An 18,210-nucleotide genomic window follows, 5' to 3' on the forward strand; every position below is an offset into this window, starting at 1 on the left:
CCTTTGGTTATTCAAGGTCTTTGCGGTTCCATATGAATTTTAAGATTGTTTTATCTATTTCTGTAAAAAATGTCATAGGAATTTTGATGGGGATAGCACTGAATTTGTAGATTGCTTTGGGTAGATGGACATTTTAGCAATATTAAGTCTTCCAATCCATGAACATGAGATGTCTTTCTATTTATGTGGGTTTCCTTTAATTTCTTTCATCAATGTTTTAAAGTTTTATAGTTTTCAGAAGGTGAAACTCCTGGTTAAGTTTATTCCTAAGTATTTTATTCTTTTAGATGCTATTGTAAATGGGATTTAAAAAAATTTTTTCTTTTCTCATAGTTGTTAGTGTGTAGAAAACAACTGATTTTTTGCATTGATTTTGTCTCCTTCAACTTTACTGAATTTGTTTATTAGTTATAACAGTTTTTTGTAGAGTATTTACAGTTTTCTACACATAAGATCATTTTACTTCTCCCTTTCCAATTTAATGCCTTTTATTTCTTTTTCTTGCCTAATTGCTCTGGTTAGGACTTCTAATACTGTATTAAATAGAAGTGGTGAGAGTGGGCATGCTTGTCTTATTTCTAATCCTAGAGGAAAAGCTTTCAGTTTTTCACCATTGAGTATGATGTTATGTACTCAGGGCTTGTCATATACATCCTTTATTATGTTGAGGTTCATTCCTTCTATACTTAATTTGTTGAGAGTTTTTCATCATAAAAGGATGTTGAATTTTGTCAATGATTTGTCTGCATCTATTGAGATGATTATGTGATTTTTAAAAATCCTTCATTCTGTTAATGTGATACATCACATTAACTGTTTTGTGTATATTGAATCATCCTTGTATCCCAGGGATAAAACCCACTTGCTCATGTTGTATGATCCTTTTAATGTGCTAATGAGTTTGGTTGGCTAGTACTTTGTAGAAGAGCCTGTAATTTCCTTTCATTGTATTGTCTCTTTGCCTGACTTTGGTATGAGGATAATGTTGGCCTCATAAAATCAGTTTGGAAGTGTTTGCTCCTCTTCAATTTTCTGGAACAGTTTTAAAAGGATTGGCATTAATTCTTTTAAAATATATTTGGTAGAATTTACCAGTGAAGCCCTGGTCCTGGCCTGTCTTTGTTGGGAAGTTTTTGATTACTGATTCAAGCACCTCACACTCATTATTGGTCTGTTCAGGTTTTCTGTTTCCTTATGATTCAGTCTTCATAGGTTGTATGTTTCTAGGAACTTATCCACTTTTAGGTTATTTAATATGTTGGTGTGTAATTGCATATTGTAATACAATATTATATACTTCTATTTTAAAAATAATTTGACATCTATTGTGGATTTTCCCCCTTTCCTCATCTATTGATTTCCCTGTTATTTTCATTTTATTTGGAGTGTTTTCATCTGTGTTGATTTCATTGTCAGACTTTCTTGGTTGTCTTATTTCATTTTGAAATTTTATTTCCAGATTTACCCTGTATGGTAGTTGTTTTGTTTTTGTGTTTTTTCTTTCTGTACTCATTATTTACCATCTAGAAGTTTTACAGTTGCCTCCAGCCAGTCCTTAGCTCATAGTACACAGTGTGCCTTACCTTGTCAGCCTGAGGTCCTGTCCTCCCAGGACAATGCAAATCCTGTCATCTAGCTGGATCAGGAAGCTTGGATCAGCTCTGCCTGGGAGGCTGGGCAGAATCTGCTTCCTCTGAATGCCACCACAGAGAGTGGTCAGTCTAGCTTTTTTTTGGGCCTGTCATAGTTGCCAAGAAAACCATTCTCCAGCCCTTAGTTTGTGGCACTAAAATTAACTCTGACCCTAGAATGATGTGGGAGCACTTCAGACCACAGGTTCTCACATCTGCTTTGCTTGCGTGCTTTTCTGACCCATTCTGGTCTACAGAGTTGTTTATTAGCTTTGTGTTTATGGTGGAGAAAGGGATGAGGGGGGTCTTAATTGTACAAACTTCATCTAGACTGGTAATCACAGCCTTTAAAGATAGGAAATCTTATTTAAAAGGTGAAGATATTTGCCAAATAAATAGGCAAATCTGTTTTTCTGACTTATGACTAAGAGGAGGGGAAAATAACATTTATGAATGCCTGCAACATGCCAGATATAATATTTGTTTTATGTAGACCTTACCAAAATTCTATAAAGTAGGTACGGTAATTCCATGTTGAACTTAGGATCAATAATCACATTGCTAGTATGTAGTAGAGTTCAATCCAAGTATATCCATGAGAGCACATCTCATTTCATTTACTGCCTTATTCCCAGCACTTAAACCAATGCCTGGCATACAGTAAGTGCCCAGTAATATTTATTAAATGAATGAAGCTTTTTTCCCTCGGTGTCTTTCCTACAGCTGTTTTTATTCATATATCTTGATCCCTATATAAAACAATCCCTCTACTAGGCATAAATTCTTTAGCCTAGGAATCTCTTTTCTTTGCCTTGTTCTCTTTTCTGTTTTCTCTCCTACTTGCCTGGCACTGGATGTTTTGGCGCTCATCCTGGTGGGTGAATTGTCTCTATAGTTCTCCTGAGGTTCTCACCTCTCTTGCTAATAAGCTGAAATTGGAACTAAAACTTTTACTTGCATAGGTCACTTCCCAGTAGCTGCCACTCTCCCACTTTCCCATTTCACAATATTAGTCGTATGTTGTCTTAACCACCCCAAGTAAGCACAGCCAGGAACTTGCTACCGAGGCAGAAAAGGCAAATGACCCTATGACTAGGCAATGTGGATAATGACTCCCCCCTACTGAAGTTCTGAGTGTCAAATTATCTTGGGAAATGTGGCTGATTATATTTAAAAATCACCTTGGTTCTCTTTCAAATTATTGTTCCGGGTGGAATTGAAATATAAATTAGGCTTTAAAATATAGTTTTTTCACCTCTTCTCCCCCTTTTTAATGACATACTGACTGATATTATGGAATAATTTCACTGAAGAATTAGTACATATGTAGGTACCATCTCTCAGCACAGCTTGAGAAGAGCAGGACCAATCACAGGCCTCACTCACTGCAATTGATTTTCAAAAAATGCAAAGCAATTAAGACAGGAGAAAAATAATGCATTCTAAATCTGTGTGCTACAAGAAAAACACTGTTATTATTTGACAGAACCCATAAAGGGCTTTGCATGGTTCATGACACACCTACCCCTACTGCTGCAGGAAATTCTCAAGACTCAATCCATATTAACTGCAAAGGTTAAAGTGACTCCATCTTGGAAGATGGAGAGTAAGAAGCTCAACTACAAAGTCAAGGAAAAATAATTAGCATTTCTAGTTAGTTTTCAGCCCAAAATGGGTAGCAGGGAAAGGCAATTGGTGGCTCCACTATGTCAGTTACAAGGGAATTTTTAACTCCTTTTCATCTAACTTCTAAAAGCAATTAGCAAAGGAGACATGCTGTATTCACACCCCATGCACACAGTGGAACTGGACATAGCCATAGAGATCATCTTGTTCTCCAGTGCACCAGGGTGTGATAACAAGTCAGGCCACGGATTAACTGCTTCCGAATCACGATGAGTCTGTTAAATGTGCAGCATCCCGGACTTCACATCCATAAGTGCCTCAGGTGACTCTGGGGCAGCCAGTCCGCAAATAACATTGAAAACTCTTTTAAGTCTTGTCCATTTTACAGATGAGGACATGGGCCAGAGGGTAGCATGACAGAATCACTTGGCGAGTTTTTCAGAATATGCTAGATAAGTTGGGACAGCCTAGCTTATGCTGTGGCAAAACCCCCTAAATCTCAGCAGCTTGAAACAACCAAAGTTTATTTCTTGCTCACATTATTTGGTCATCAGGGGTCGTGGTTGCTCTGTAATCCAGGCAGTGGGAGACCTCATCTCAACATGTGTTTTGTAATTACAAATGCAGGAACAATGGTGCACGAGGTTGTAAAAATCTGATATAAATGCCATTAAGGAAGCAATAGCATCAATGGGCTTGGGAGCCAGACAGCTTGCCTTTAAATCCTCCCATTCCCCTTAGAGGCTGTGTGACTTTGGGCAAATTGCTTAATCTCTCTGAGTGTCTGTTTGCTCATCTGTAAAATGGGGATAATATTGACTATACTAATGGTTGTTAGGAGGCTGACAGTAGACATTCACATATACTATTGTTACCAACCAAGGCATAAATATGTATCATGAAAGGAAAAGAAGAGCTTCATGGAAGAGACACACTCCTGTTACACCTACATTCTTGTTCTGTCCCTTAGTCGCTCTCTATACTCTATTTGAAGTTCTTTCCTTTCATCGTCTCCTTTCTCCTGTATCTTATCCCTCCTACAAGATCTAGCTATGTACCATATCCTTCTGCTGCGAGAGGTCCTTAATCCATCCGTTCAGCACAGTTATCAACTATCTAACTGTGTGACAGGCACTGTGCTTGGGCCGGAGGAAACAAGTTAAACAACATGTTCTGTGTTCTTGAGGTATCTGCAGTTTAGAGGGGGAGGCAAAGATAAAGGCAAAATGGAATACATGCTACGATGGAGGCCGATGTCTCCACGACTGTGCAATGAGAGCATGGAGGATGATTCTGTTTGTATCACAGCCCAAGCCGCCTTTCCCAAGAAGGACAGGGTGAAAGGAGTGGGCATTCCAGGAGGAGGATGCAGCATGTGCAGAGAAAGAGAGGGAAGAACAATCATGGGTCTCCTAGGGCGGCAGATAGTGAAATATCGCCGCCATGGGAAATGTGAATGCAATGCGGGAGATAGGTACTGGGGGCTTTGGGGAGGGCTATTAGGAGGAATAAATGGCAAAATCCCAAAGATCCATCAGTATATACATGTTTGGTTTAGATATTTTCCCCCTGTCGGCAAAAGGGAGCCATGGAAGATGTCTGACCAGTGGTACAATAGGACGAGGTTGACATTTTAAAAATAGTCCTCTGGCAGGAGACTCTGGGGGAAGAGTGTGAAAATGGTCTATGAAAGAGAGAGGAAAAGACAGGATTGAGGAGAGCAGTGCCAGCAGGAACGGAGATGAAGACACAGATGGGAAGCGGGTGGATTCAGGAGGTAAAGCAACATAGACTGAGTGATGAGGGCTTAGGAATATCTGAGGGATCTGACATGACACACAGATTTCAGACCTGGAAACGGGGTAGCAGATTCTCCGAGACAGGGAAAATAGAAGGAGCAGCAGGTTGTGGGCAAGTGGGATGTGTGTGGCTGGGGGAATGGAGGGGCTGAAGAACAATGAATCCCTAGAGATAGAGTCACCTTTTAATTACACGTCTATAACACAAATCATTTGTTTCCATCATTCGGCATGGATTTATATACAACCTTATTTCGTGATGAATGTTGGCCATGGTATATATTGACTTTTCAGCAATTGTGCAAGCTACTTGAAAGCAGAAACATTAAACTGCGTAATGTGCCACTGTTCACTGAGCACAATACTTTGGGCCTAGCAAGTTCTCATCAAATATTCATGAAATAAATATATATCACATTTGGATTCTCTGGTTTTGTTCATCTCCTACCACATTAATTAGCATGATTCCATGCCTTCTTTTTCTTGCCCTCCATCATTCTGACGCTCTTTTGTATCTAAAATGTTCACTTTCTTGGAGTTTGTAGCATCTCCCCCCTTTATCTTAAATCTCTACAACAGTTTAGACCAACATTAAAAACAATATCAACTGTTTCATTACTTGATTTGCCCCTTTAAAAGTTCTGTATGTTTTCTCAGAATTCTGCCCTCCCTCTTCTCTCACCTGTGGTCTTTTTAAATTTTCTCCCACTCATTTTCCTTTCGTTTGTCAGACTTCTCAACCTACCACTTTCCCCCTTCCATCAGAGCCTTTATCACTTTAAGGTTTACATTTCTTTACAAGAGCTACCTTTTTCCCACCTGTTTAGTTTTTCTAGATGGAGCACCATAAGACTCTCATTATGTATCATTTCTTTTACTTATTATAATTTCTATTGTAACTTTGAAATTTACGGTGCATCAGATGCATAGACTCTGAAGGAAACAGAAGCAGGTGGCCCTCCCAGCTGTGTTTCCTCCATCCCTAACCTGGGCTGGTCCAGGGCCCTAAGGCTCTCTGCTCGGCTGACTCTTCCCCTCTCCTCTCTTCAAGTTTCTCCTGGTGTAAAATATCTTCCAGAGAAATCCTGAAGTATCTGACAGAAACCTGAAATCTGGTCTCAGATTTACAACCAGTCAACTAGGGAATGCTGCTCAGTATCTGTGTGGCTGTTTTCCTGTCTCCTTAACTGAAAAAAAAAAAAGGGGGTCCATAATGAATGGGTAAATTAGATGGAGTGACACACCTGGAAGGATGCTGTCTACAAACAGAAAATATTATTGTTCAGTTTTCTCCTATTAAAACTCCTCAAACAAACTTGGCCTTCTTTTTATCATTTTGTTCCATCAAAAGAAATACAAAGAAAAGCCAAGAAACTAGAAAAATAAGTCAAGAAATAGTACGGAGTTCTGAGAAGTAAAATTAACAAGCTGCTAGAAATACTCATAAAAGAACAAAGTTGCACTGTGAATATCACTGGGACTACGGCACGTAGCCTAGGCCAATTTTAACAAGTTTTTATCTGGGAATATTTAAGATATTCCCTCTCCAAAAAGAAAAGTTCAGTGAAATTATTAATTTTACTCAAATATTTACATAAATATCAATTACACTATAGGCTTGTTTTACTGACCACTAACTACTAATTGGGAAAGGACTAGGACCACCCTTATACTTATGTGTTGATTAAAAAGACAGTATTTTTGATGTTTCAGTGTAAAGCAATAAGGAAATACAATTCCTTTAGTAAAGTGACATTTACACCAATGTGTTAGGAGTATACTTATTACCCTCGGAAGCTATAAAGACACAGATACTCAGTTGTGGTTGAGATCACTGGCTCTAAAGTCAGACAGATGTTGATTGGAAACATCTGTATAGCCACATTTTGGTAAGCTATCTGCATGTTTCTATCTCCATTTCTAATCTGCAAAATTTGACCAGTTACAATACCTAATTCATAAGGATTCAATTTGAGCTTCTGTTTGACTTATGCTCATAGGCTTCTGGGGTGATATCAGTACATATTTTCTTTCGTTGTAAAATATTATTTCCATGAAAACACTGAAATACACAGTTCCAAGGTCTCTTCCAACTAGAAGATTTTAAGATGCCTACTAAATGCCATGACTCATGGTAAACATTTGGGCACAGGTGTGAAGGGAAGGGGCACCATATCCTGACAAGCTGATAATACAAGCTTGTATAGCTGGGACTCTGGGACATTCAGCAAATGACACACATGAGACCGCTACTCCAGTTCTCACAGGTCCGCCCCAGTGGTTAGAATCACTGCAATTCTCTACCTTTTAAAGACATTGAGTTGCATGAGGTCAATTGAGGAAATGGCAAAGATGCACCTCTTCTCTGGTCTGACCTGTCTAAAGCATTATTGTAAAGAGTTATGCCTGAGTTGTTCAGAAATGATTATCAAGCCACACTTTATGTGACTCTTCAAAATAGAGGATAAATCTTCAAAAGTACAAAATATAGAAAAGAGTAAAACAAAACCACTGTTAAATCATGAATTCTGAGTTCTGACAGAACTTGAGTTCAAATCCAGTTTCAGTAGCATCTATTTGGCCTTTGTTGGGTCACATGTCTGCAAAGCGAAGCCCTTCCCCTCCCTTTTGAACATTACATTGCAAAGCCACTTAGGGGCTCTCATAATTGACGCTACATTTTTGAATTAAGGTAAAATTAAGGTAAGCGTTAAGGCTGGTCTATAGAAACAACTCAATAATCAGAAGGAAAATGAAAAAAAATCAGCCAATAACTTATTGTTTGTTGGTTCTACATCATGTAGATTCACTGTGCTTTTATAAAGCAAAATCGACTTTGTTTTGCTTGACTATTATTGTGGGTTTGGAAGCAAGCATAGGGTTCTCCGGTTTGGTAACATGAACGTTACAATAAATTGATTTGCTTACAATAAATTGATTTGCATTCATGTCAAAGTAAGCCTCTACCTAACTTTTAAACACTCCAAAGGCCCACATCCTCTGAAACAAAGTTTCGCTCTCCTTGTATGCAGCAGTTAAAATAATATTCTTTGGGTTTGATTAGCGGTTGATTGAATGGTTAAGTATGCATTTAGAGTAAACAAAAAATGAAATCATGTTACTGTACTAGAAAAAAATCCTCCCATTAACATTAATTGAGTTTTAACAAATGAGTTGATTAGAGGGAAAGGAAAGAGGAACACAGTTTGTCAAATGCAACTTGTTGCCAGGTTTCCCCACAGACCTAATGTGCACTTTCTGATTAATGACTCATGCATGGAGAATGTTGCTTTCTATTAATTTAATTGTTCTTCCTTTTCAAGGAGCTTATATTCACTTCCTCTGAAAATTATGGAAGATACTCAAAGTGTCATATGTGTATATGTCAAAGGAGCAGCACAGATGATATGCACTCATGGCCAAAGTTTGTCTTGACTAGTTTAACTTATTTTCTCTGCCATAAGTAAGGACTTATACTGAGAGTAACCCAGAAATATTAAAATAGAGCAGGTGTCCAGGTATGAATCAGGATGTACTCATGGTAGGAGTCAGCCAGGTCTGGGGGACGGGTAGGACCAGGGGAGTTGGAAAAAGAAGGCCGTCATGCGCACTAGATGGAGTGACGAGTCTTCGAAGCAGGTGGGGGTGGGCATTCAGATGAAATCCCTATGTGATTCACATTTGTCATCTAGTGGCTGCCAGAGACTCACAGAAGAGTCCTCAGAACTAGCTGGGGTGGGAGGGGCAGGGGGAACAGGGGAGGATTAGTCACAAAGAATTTGCAAAACAAAGCCAACCAAACCAAAGACCATGGAGTGTGCCCGCTGTTTTCACTAGACATTCTCTAAAACTTTGGGGGTTCAGAACAATATTTGACGAAAAGTGGGAGAGAGTTCTTCCCCCACTCCTCGGGGCACTGTGAGACCTCCGTTGCACCTCCTCCTGAAGGAAACACCCCGCAGCTGTGGGTGGCAGAGGCCAGATCCCTTGCCGGCTTTGCAGGTAGAGGAGGCCTTGACAGAGTCAAAAGAGACTTTTCAGTAGCTGATGCGACTTTCCTTCAGACAGTGGCAGACTTCTGAGGGAGGGTGGAGTATTATAATTACTGCAATTCTATTTTTACCCAGACTAGTATAACCTTGGTTAATGCTTATGAGAGAAGAACATCAGAAAGGTTCTCTTCTACTCAGAGAAAAGGCATCATGGGGTGGCGGGAACTGCACAGCTGTGGGATCAACAGATTTGGGGAGATTCTCACTAGCCCACTTACTGTGTGCCAGCCACAGCTCCAAGTAAGTGCTTGATGAGTGCTTATTTATTTAATCCTCATAACAAGCCTGTTACTCTCTCACTCTTACATATGAGACAATGGAAGCACAGAGAGGTTAATTAATTTGTCCAGGTCACACAGCCTCTTAAGTGGAAACCTGGGACCTAACTCTGACTCTGGTGACTGTCCTCTTACCACCAAGAGACACTCATCGTGCCTGGCGTTGAGAAGGTGCTCACTAAGTGTTTGCTGATACAGTCATTTCCCCAAGGTATTAAAAATGCATTGTGTTTATTATTCTGGACTTAGACTGACCACACTTAAAAGGAAACAGAAAAATCCCTACAAGCACACCAAAATGATAAAAAATCTCAAATGCTCAGAATATATACAGTTATTTATTAGACTTTTCTGATTAACCAAGGAAAATTACTTCATGCTTTCAATGAAGCATAAGGAAACTAGATTTCCAGAAGATTCCATGGCCCACACCAAGCCACGGAGCTGTCAAGTAAATTAGTTTGCGCTAGACCCTCCCTAGGACTCCCAAGTTTTCTTCTATCTCTTTCCCCCAGTGTCACATTGCTGCCTCGTCTCAGGGGAAAGGATTGTGTTAACCCAGGATGCTCTCTGGAGATTGATAACTAGAATGACAGGATCTCAAGGGCTGTGATTCTTTTGCCCTTCCTCTCATCTGGTTGCCAGGCAGAGAACAATTCTGACTGAATATACTATTTAATTATTGCAGTTAATCATACCGAGGATCAACAACATTAATCATTAAAAAGGAGAAAAAATGGACAAAACACAATGTATAACCATCCTGATTTCAAGCCCAAGGTGTCATCACCCATTCAGCTCTGAGCCAGACAATTACATAGCAACAATAAAGGACAATTAGATAAATCAGAAAACCCACCAGCCCATTCTCCGGGTTCACTTACCTTGTTGCGGAGGATGAGTGGCAGTGGCAATAAAATCAACAGAGTGAAAAGTACAAGGAGAAACCGGCGATAAACTAAAATATAACTGAAGAATTTCATTGTCCCGAACTGGTGCCTTCAATAGTGTTCTCCTCCAAAAAAAGGCAGACGTTAAATAGCCAACCTGGATTAATATTTCTCTAGCCCATCGTCTTCATTTACTGCCCCAGACTCACCAACGAGTTAAAATTAAATCTCGATTTTTATTGTTTTACTGTCACAATTCACATGGAGAGATAAGCTCAAGAGTGTTTGCAAGAACTCAAAGACCATTTTCTGTTATGTTTTTGAAGGGCAAAACTGTCCTGATTTAGTCTGTGCACATTAACTGGAATGTGAACTGGCCAAGTCTAGGAGAAGGCAAACCATGAGGCTGGCTGAGTCTGCCCACGATGAGGCCCCTCCTTACCGTTTGATGTTCCCTGAATTGGAGGCTCCACACTTGCGTGGTGCCTTGAGCAGGTCTTTACTGGGTGCCTCCAGTACCCTTTCCAGTGAAGCTCATTTTCAGTTTGTGAATCGAAATAGCAACCCCAGTAGTAGGAATTCCAGTGTGAAAAGGCAAGTTTTTGCTACAGATGGGTTCTTCTGGGACTTCTCAGATAAGGTATTGAGGCAGCCGAATGCACTGCCTTTGTGGAGTTTGGCTCAGAGGAGAGCTCCTGACCGCTCTCATTTAGGACTTCTCTGTTCTCATTCGAAAGATAAATACCACTGCTTCTGAGACTGAATAGTATTTTTCTCCCCGGTACCACACTCAGTTGCACAATAATTTCTTCACTGTTCGAAAGCAAAGTTCCGTGTTTCTTGGACTCAATGACCTCTTTGGATAGGAAACCAAAAGTTACCATAAAGTCTTCCATAAGCCCTCACCTGTAAGACTTTTTCAGAACTGAGTTGATACTATTGTGCTGATACTGACTATATTGACTGTATAATTATCAGGGAATTTGTACAGAGATAATTTGTACAGAGATATGGCCATTCAAGAGGAGTGTGTGTGTGTAAACGGGAACTGTTCTGACAGTGACATGGAGGATCTGTTTTGAGACACCTCAGGGCTAGGGACTCACTGGTTAGTTTCTCATTGTGTCATAAATTAATCATACAACAAACCTCAACTAAACAACTACTATGCACCTGGCTCTAGGTATAAACAAAACACATTTCCTTCTATAATCTATAGTCAATTTCTCTTGCCACAAATAACCTTAGTTTTAAATAATCTGTGGTTAGCATTTAGACCTTATTTCTATGCCCCATGAATATAACTCTGCCTTCTTTTCCCTTCAAGAAAGATAATTCTTTCACCAACACTCACCTCCCTGTATTGTTAATGCGGATGAGAAAACATTTTTTCGCCTCTAAAAGTCTAAATTTCTAAAGATATATCATATATAGTGATTCAGGAAAATCAGTAAGCAGAAAAAAAGTCTCCAAACCAGAAAGGCACATTACATCTTGAATTTCTCAGGTGAAAAAAAGGAGGGTAATTATAAATAATAGTAGTAAATAGTGAGCAGTAATAAAAGCGTTAAAAAACACATTAAAGGAGGAGAGTTAAAGCAGTTTTGATACTTTTTTTTCTATATAACACTCAGTACAGTTCATTGCATGCTATTTTTATATATATTTTTTGAAGAAACCATGTCTGTTCTCAGATTTCCTTCAGCCACCTGGTGAGACCATTTGAGCCTCATTTTCTCATCTTAGAAGATCTTACTCTGTGAGATGATACCAAAAATGAAAAGGTATTTGTATGATATTTAATGGAAATGAAGGCCTATGCATGCAGGGAACAGTGGCACTCAAGCCAGACAAAGGCTAAAGGTAAAACAATTGACATTTTGTCAGGGCCTCCTCTCAGTGCGCTGTTTTCTCTATTCTGGCTCCCATTTCTCACCAGACCGAGTCTTGCAGGTCCCTCCTCTTATGGCCTGAGGTTCTAGCCAGCTCCATCTTCTGTGGCTGCCCTTTATCACAAAATGGTTCTACCTTTGCTTTACGTCCAGCCAATTTCCTTTTCCTCAGGGGTTTTCTCTCCATTGTTGTTGAGATAAAAGATCTGAGAAAACAATTCACACTAAACACAAAAGACTTATATGAGCGGCACACCTCTGCAAGAGCCAGCAGGGAATGAAACTCTAATGGGAGACTTTGGGCCACTTGGAAACACATCTTAAGGTATCTTTCAAATCACATCACGGTGCTATCCAGTTCCACACTTGTCAACTTTCATCTCTTATTTGTATAGAAAAACATATATCTCTCTTACTACATCAGAATTGTGCTGTTTTATCTATCTGACCTAAAATGAATCACACCATTGTGTAACTATGGATTAGTCCATTTAAAACATCTCTGAATATAAAAATATTACAAATACTGCTCATCCATTTACAATCAACTGCTTTGTGTCAGGAAGGTTACTACCTCATTTAGTCTTCAAAACCCAATACAGTTCATTCCTATACACTAACAATGAAAAATCAGAAAGAGAAATTAAGGAAACACTCCCATTTACCATTGGAAAAAATGAATAAAATACCTAGGAATAAACCTACCTAAGGAGACAAAAGACCTGTATGCAGAAAACTATAAGACACTGATGAAAGAAATCAAAGATAATACAAACAGATGGAGAGATATATCATGTTCTTGGATTGGAAGAATCAACATTGTGAATATGACTGTACTCCCCAAAGCAATCTACAGATTTAATGCAATCCTTATCAGATTACCAATGGCATTTTTCACAGAACTAGAACAAAAAGTTTTACACTCTGTATGGAAACACAAAACCCTGAATAGCCAAAGCAATCTTGAGAAAGAAAAAAACTGAGCTGGAGGAATCAGGCTCACTGACTTCAGACTATACTACAAATCTACAGTAATCAAGACTGTATGGTACTGGCACAAAAACAGAAATATGGATAAATGGAACAGTATAGAAAGCCCAGACATAAACCCATGCACATATGGTCACCTTATCTTTCACAAAGGAGGCAAGAATATAAAATGGAGAAAAGCCAGCCTCTTCAATAAGTGGTGCTGGGAAAACTGGACAGCTACATGTAAAAGAATGAAATTAGAACACTCCCTAACACCATACACAAAAATAAACTCAAAATGGATTAAAGACCTAAATGTAAGGCCAGACACTATAAAACTCTTAGGGGAAAACATAGGCAGAACACTCTATGACAAATCACAGCAAGATCCTTTTTGACTCACCTCCTAGAGAAATTGAAATAAATCCAAAAATAAACAAATGGGACCTAATGAAACTTAAAAGCTTTTACACAGCAAAGGAAAATATAAACAAGATGAAATGACAAACCTCAGAATGGGAGAAAATATTTGCAAATGAAGCAACTGACAAAAGATTAATCTCCAAAATTTACAAGCAACTCATGCAGCTCAATAACAAAAAAACAAACAACCCAATCCAAAAATGGGCAGAAGACCTAAATAGACATTTCTCCAAAGAAGATATGCAGATTGCCAACAAACACACGAAAGGATGCTCAACATCACTAATCATCAGAGAAATGCAAAACAAAACTGCAATGAGGTATCATCTCACACCAGTCAGAATGGCCATCATCAAAAAATCTACAAACAAAAAAATACAAACACATGGAGGCTAAACAATACACTACTTAAAAACGAAGTGATCACTGAAGAAATCAAAAAATACCTAGAAACAAATGACAATGGAGACACGACGACCCAAAATCTATGGGATACAGCAAAGGCAATTCTAAGAGGGAAATTTATAGCAATACAATCCTACCTTAAGAAACAGGAAACATCTCGAATAAACAACCTAACCTTGCACCTAAAGCAATTAGAGAAAGAAGAACAAAAAACCCTCAAAGTTAGCAGAAGGAAAGAAATAAATAAAAATCAGATCAGAAATAAATGAAAAAGAAATGAAGGAAACGATAGCAAAGATCAATAAAACTAAAAGCTGGTTCTTTGAGAAGATAAACAAAATTGATAAACCATTAGCCAGACTCATCAAGAAAAAAAGGGAGAAGACTCAAATCAATAGAATTAGAAATGAAAAGGGAGAAATAACAACTGACACTGCAGAAATACAAAAGATCATGAGAGATTACTACAAGCAACTCTATGCCAATAAAATGGACAACCTGGAAGAAATGGACAAATTCTTAGGCACAACCTGCAAAGACTGAATCAGAAAGAAATAGGAAATATGAACAGACCAATCACAAGCACTGAAATTGAAACTGTGATTAAAAACCTTGCAACAAACAAAAGCCCAGGACCAGATGGCTTCACAGGCGAATTCTATCAAACATTTAGAGAAGAGCTAACACCTATCCTTCTCAAACTCTTCCAAAATATAGCAGAGGGAGGAACACTCCCAAACTCATTCTACGAGGCCACCATCACCCTGATACCAAAACCAGACAAGGATGTCACAAAGAAAGAAAACTACAGGCCAATATCACTGATGAACATAGATGCAAAAATCCTCAACAAAATACTAGCAAACAGAATCCAACAGCACATTAAACGGATCATACACCATGATCAAGTGGGGTTTATTCCAGAAATGAAAGGATTCTTCAATATATGCAAATCAATCAACGTGATACACCATATTAACAAATTGAAGGAGAAAAACCATATGATCATCTCAATAGATGCAGGGAAAGCTTTCGACAAAATTCAACACCCATTTATGATAAAAACCCTGCAGAAAGTAGGCATAGAGGGAACTTTCCTCAACATAATAAAGGCCATATACGACAAACCCACAGCCAACGTCGTCCTCAATGGTGAAAAACTGAAAGCATTTCCACTAAGATCAGGAACAAGACAAGGTTGCCCCCTCTTACCACTCTTATTCCACATAGTTTTGGAAGTTTTAGCCACAGCAATCAGAGAAGAAAAGGAAATAAAAGGACTCCAAATCGGAAAAGAAGAAGTAAAGCTGTCACTGTTTGCAGATGACATGATACTATACATAGAGAATCCTAAAGATGTTACCAGAAAACTACTAGAGCTAATCAATGAATTTGGTAAAGTAGCAGGATACAAAATTAATGCACAGAAATCTCTGGCATTCCTATACACTAATGATGAAAAATCTGAAAGTGAAATCAAGAAAACACTCCCATTTACCATTGCAACAAAAAGAGTAAAATACCTAGGAATAAACCTACCTAAGGAGACAAAAGATCTGTATGCAGAAAATTATAAGACACTGATGAAAGAAATTAAAGATGATACAAATAGATGGAGAGATATACCATGTTCTTGGATTGGAAGAATCAACATTGTGAAAATGACTCTACTACCCAAAGCAATCTACAGATTCAATGCAATCCCTATCAAACTACCATTGGCATTTTTCACAGGGCTAGAACAAAAAATTTCACAATTTGTATGGAAACATAAGACCCCGAATAGCCAAAGCAATCTTGAGAACGAAAAACGGAGCTGGAGGAATCAGGCTCCCTGACTTCAGGGACTCCTGACTATACTACAAAGCTACAGTAATCAAGACAGTATGGTACTGGCACAAAAACAGAAAGACAGATCAATGGAACAGGATAGAAGGCCCAGAGATAAATCCATGCACATATGGTCACCTTATCTTTGATAAAGGAGGCAGGAATGTACAGTGGAGAAAGGACAGCCTCTTCAATAAGCGGTGCTGGGAAAACTGGACAGGTACATTTAAAAGTATGAGATTAGATCACTCCCTAACACCATACACAAAAATAAGCTCAAAATGGATTAAAGACCTAAATGTAAGGCCAGAAAGTATCAAACTCTTAGAGGAAAACATAGGCAGGACACTGTGTGACATAAATCACAGCAAGATCCTTTTTGACCCACCTCCTAGAGAAATGGAAATAAAAACAAAAATAAACAAATGGGACCTAATGCAACGTCAAAGCTTTTGCACAGCAGAGGAAACCATAAACAAGACGAAAAGACAACCCTCAGAATGGGAGAAAATATTTGCAAATGAAGCAACTGACAAAGGATTAATCTCCAAAATTTATAAGCAGCTCATGCAGCTTAATAACAAAAAAACAAACAACCCAATCCAAAAATGGGCAGAAGACCTAAATAGACATTTCTCCAAAGAAGATACACAGACTGCCAACAAACACATGAAAGAATGCTCAACATCACTATTCATTAGAGAAATGCAAATCAAAACTGCAATGAGATATCATCTCACACCAGTCAGAATGTCCATCATCAAAAAATCTACAAACAATAAATGCTGGAGAGGGTGTGGAGAAAAGGGAACCCTCCTGCACTGTTGGTAAGAATGTAAATTGGTACAGCCACTATGGAGAACAGTATGACGATATCTTAAAAAACTAAAAATAGAACTACCATATGATCCAGCAATCCCACTACTGGGTATATACGCTGAGAAAACCATAATTCAAAAACATACATGTACCACAATATTCATTGCAGCACTATTTACAATAGCAGGACATGGAAACAACCTAAATGTCCATTGATAGATGAATGGATAAAGAAGATGTGGCACATATATACAATGGAATATTACTCAGCCATAAAAAGGAACGAAATTGACTTATTTGTAGTGAGGTGGATGGACCTAGAGTCTGTCACACAGAGTGAGGTAAGTCAGAAAAGCAAATGCCATATGCTAACTCATATATATGGAATCTAGAAAAATGGTACTGATGAACCTAGTGATAGGGCAGGAATAAAGATGCAGACGTTGAGAACAGACTTGAGGTCATGGGGGTGAAGGGGAGGCTGGGACATTGTGAGAGAGTAGCACTGACATATATACACTACCAAATGTAAAATAGCTAGTGGGAAGCTGCTGCATAGCACAGGGAGATCAGCTCGGTGCTTTGTGATGACCTAGAAGGGTAGGATAGGGAGAGTAGATGGAAGGGAGGCTCAAGAAGGAGGGGATATGGAGATATATGTTTGCATATAGCTGATTCATTTTGTTGTACATCATAAAATAGCACAACACTGTAAAGCAATTATACTCCAATAAAGATGTGTTAAAAAAAAAAAACCCAATACAAGGGATTGGTACAGTGTGTATTTTTATAATTGTTTCTCTTTACAGATTCGGAAACTAAAATTCAAAGAGGCCAAGTAAAATTCCCAGGTACTAAGTGGTATAATGATTTAAATCCAGTTATTTCCGGGACCTAAGGCAATGTGGGGTGTTTTTGGTACTATGTCACGTGTCTACCATAATGACTATTAGTTTGACACCACACACTAAAACCTGAAACCTAGCATTTGTATGTATGTACATGGTTTGGCTGGCTTAGGGACTGTAGCTCTAGGGCTTGCTTTCTTAATGTCCATTGAGACTTATGATTGGACATACCTTATGTGAAAAGCAGGTTCAGCCACAAATAGAAAGATTCCTTCTTTATATATTCTGCTTATTTTCATAAAGACTTTAGTTGTGTAGACAATCAACATGGGGGAAAAGGAAACCAGACTTTATGTGCCATCCCTTAGGCTTCTCTCAGGCTTGTTTTATGGTTTTCTCTTTCTTATGCCATATTTACTCTCAAATTTGTGCTCTTCTTCAGGCCTTTCCCTCTTCCAAGGAAATGCTTCCCTTCTCTGTCTTTAAATCCCACCCATCCTTGAAGTTTGACCCAGTAGACTCATCTCAAATCTGCTGCTTTCTATAAATCCATCCTGACAATTCCTGACTTTCCATGGACCCACCTGGGAAGCTCCTTTGGCCAACTGTATTCAAATAACCTGGAGTGCTTGACAAAAGTGCAGAGTCCCTGCCCTATTAGGTCAAAATGTGGCTTCATGTTTAGTTGGCTCCCTACATAGTTTTTATGCACACTAAAATTTGAGAATCATTGACATAGTATCTG

At 38.7% G+C, this 18,210-nt stretch overlaps 1 protein-coding gene across 2 annotated transcripts in view; it reads right to left on the reverse strand.

The window, feature by feature from the left end:
• The window catches only part of SLC13A1 (solute carrier family 13 member 1), a 119,554-nt gene that overhangs the window by 66,941 nt on the left and 34,403 nt on the right, over positions 1–18,210 (reverse strand). The window contains exon 3 of one of the 2 annotated variants that reach the window (XM_067746876.1): positions 10,271–10,401. The exons of the other annotated variant lie outside the window; for it this stretch is intronic. Within the exon in view, the coding sequence (XP_067602977.1) occupies positions 10,271–10,369 (99 nt within the window). The 5' untranslated portion in view covers positions 10,370–10,401. The remainder of the gene's footprint in view (positions 1–10,270; positions 10,402–18,210) is intronic. 2 annotated transcript variants of the gene reach the window in all.

The sequence above is a fragment of the Pseudorca crassidens genome, chromosome 8, assembly GCF_039906515.1.
Source record: "Pseudorca crassidens isolate mPseCra1 chromosome 8, mPseCra1.hap1, whole genome shotgun sequence".
NCBI classification, from domain to species: Eukaryota; Metazoa; Chordata; class Mammalia; order Artiodactyla; family Delphinidae; genus Pseudorca; species Pseudorca crassidens.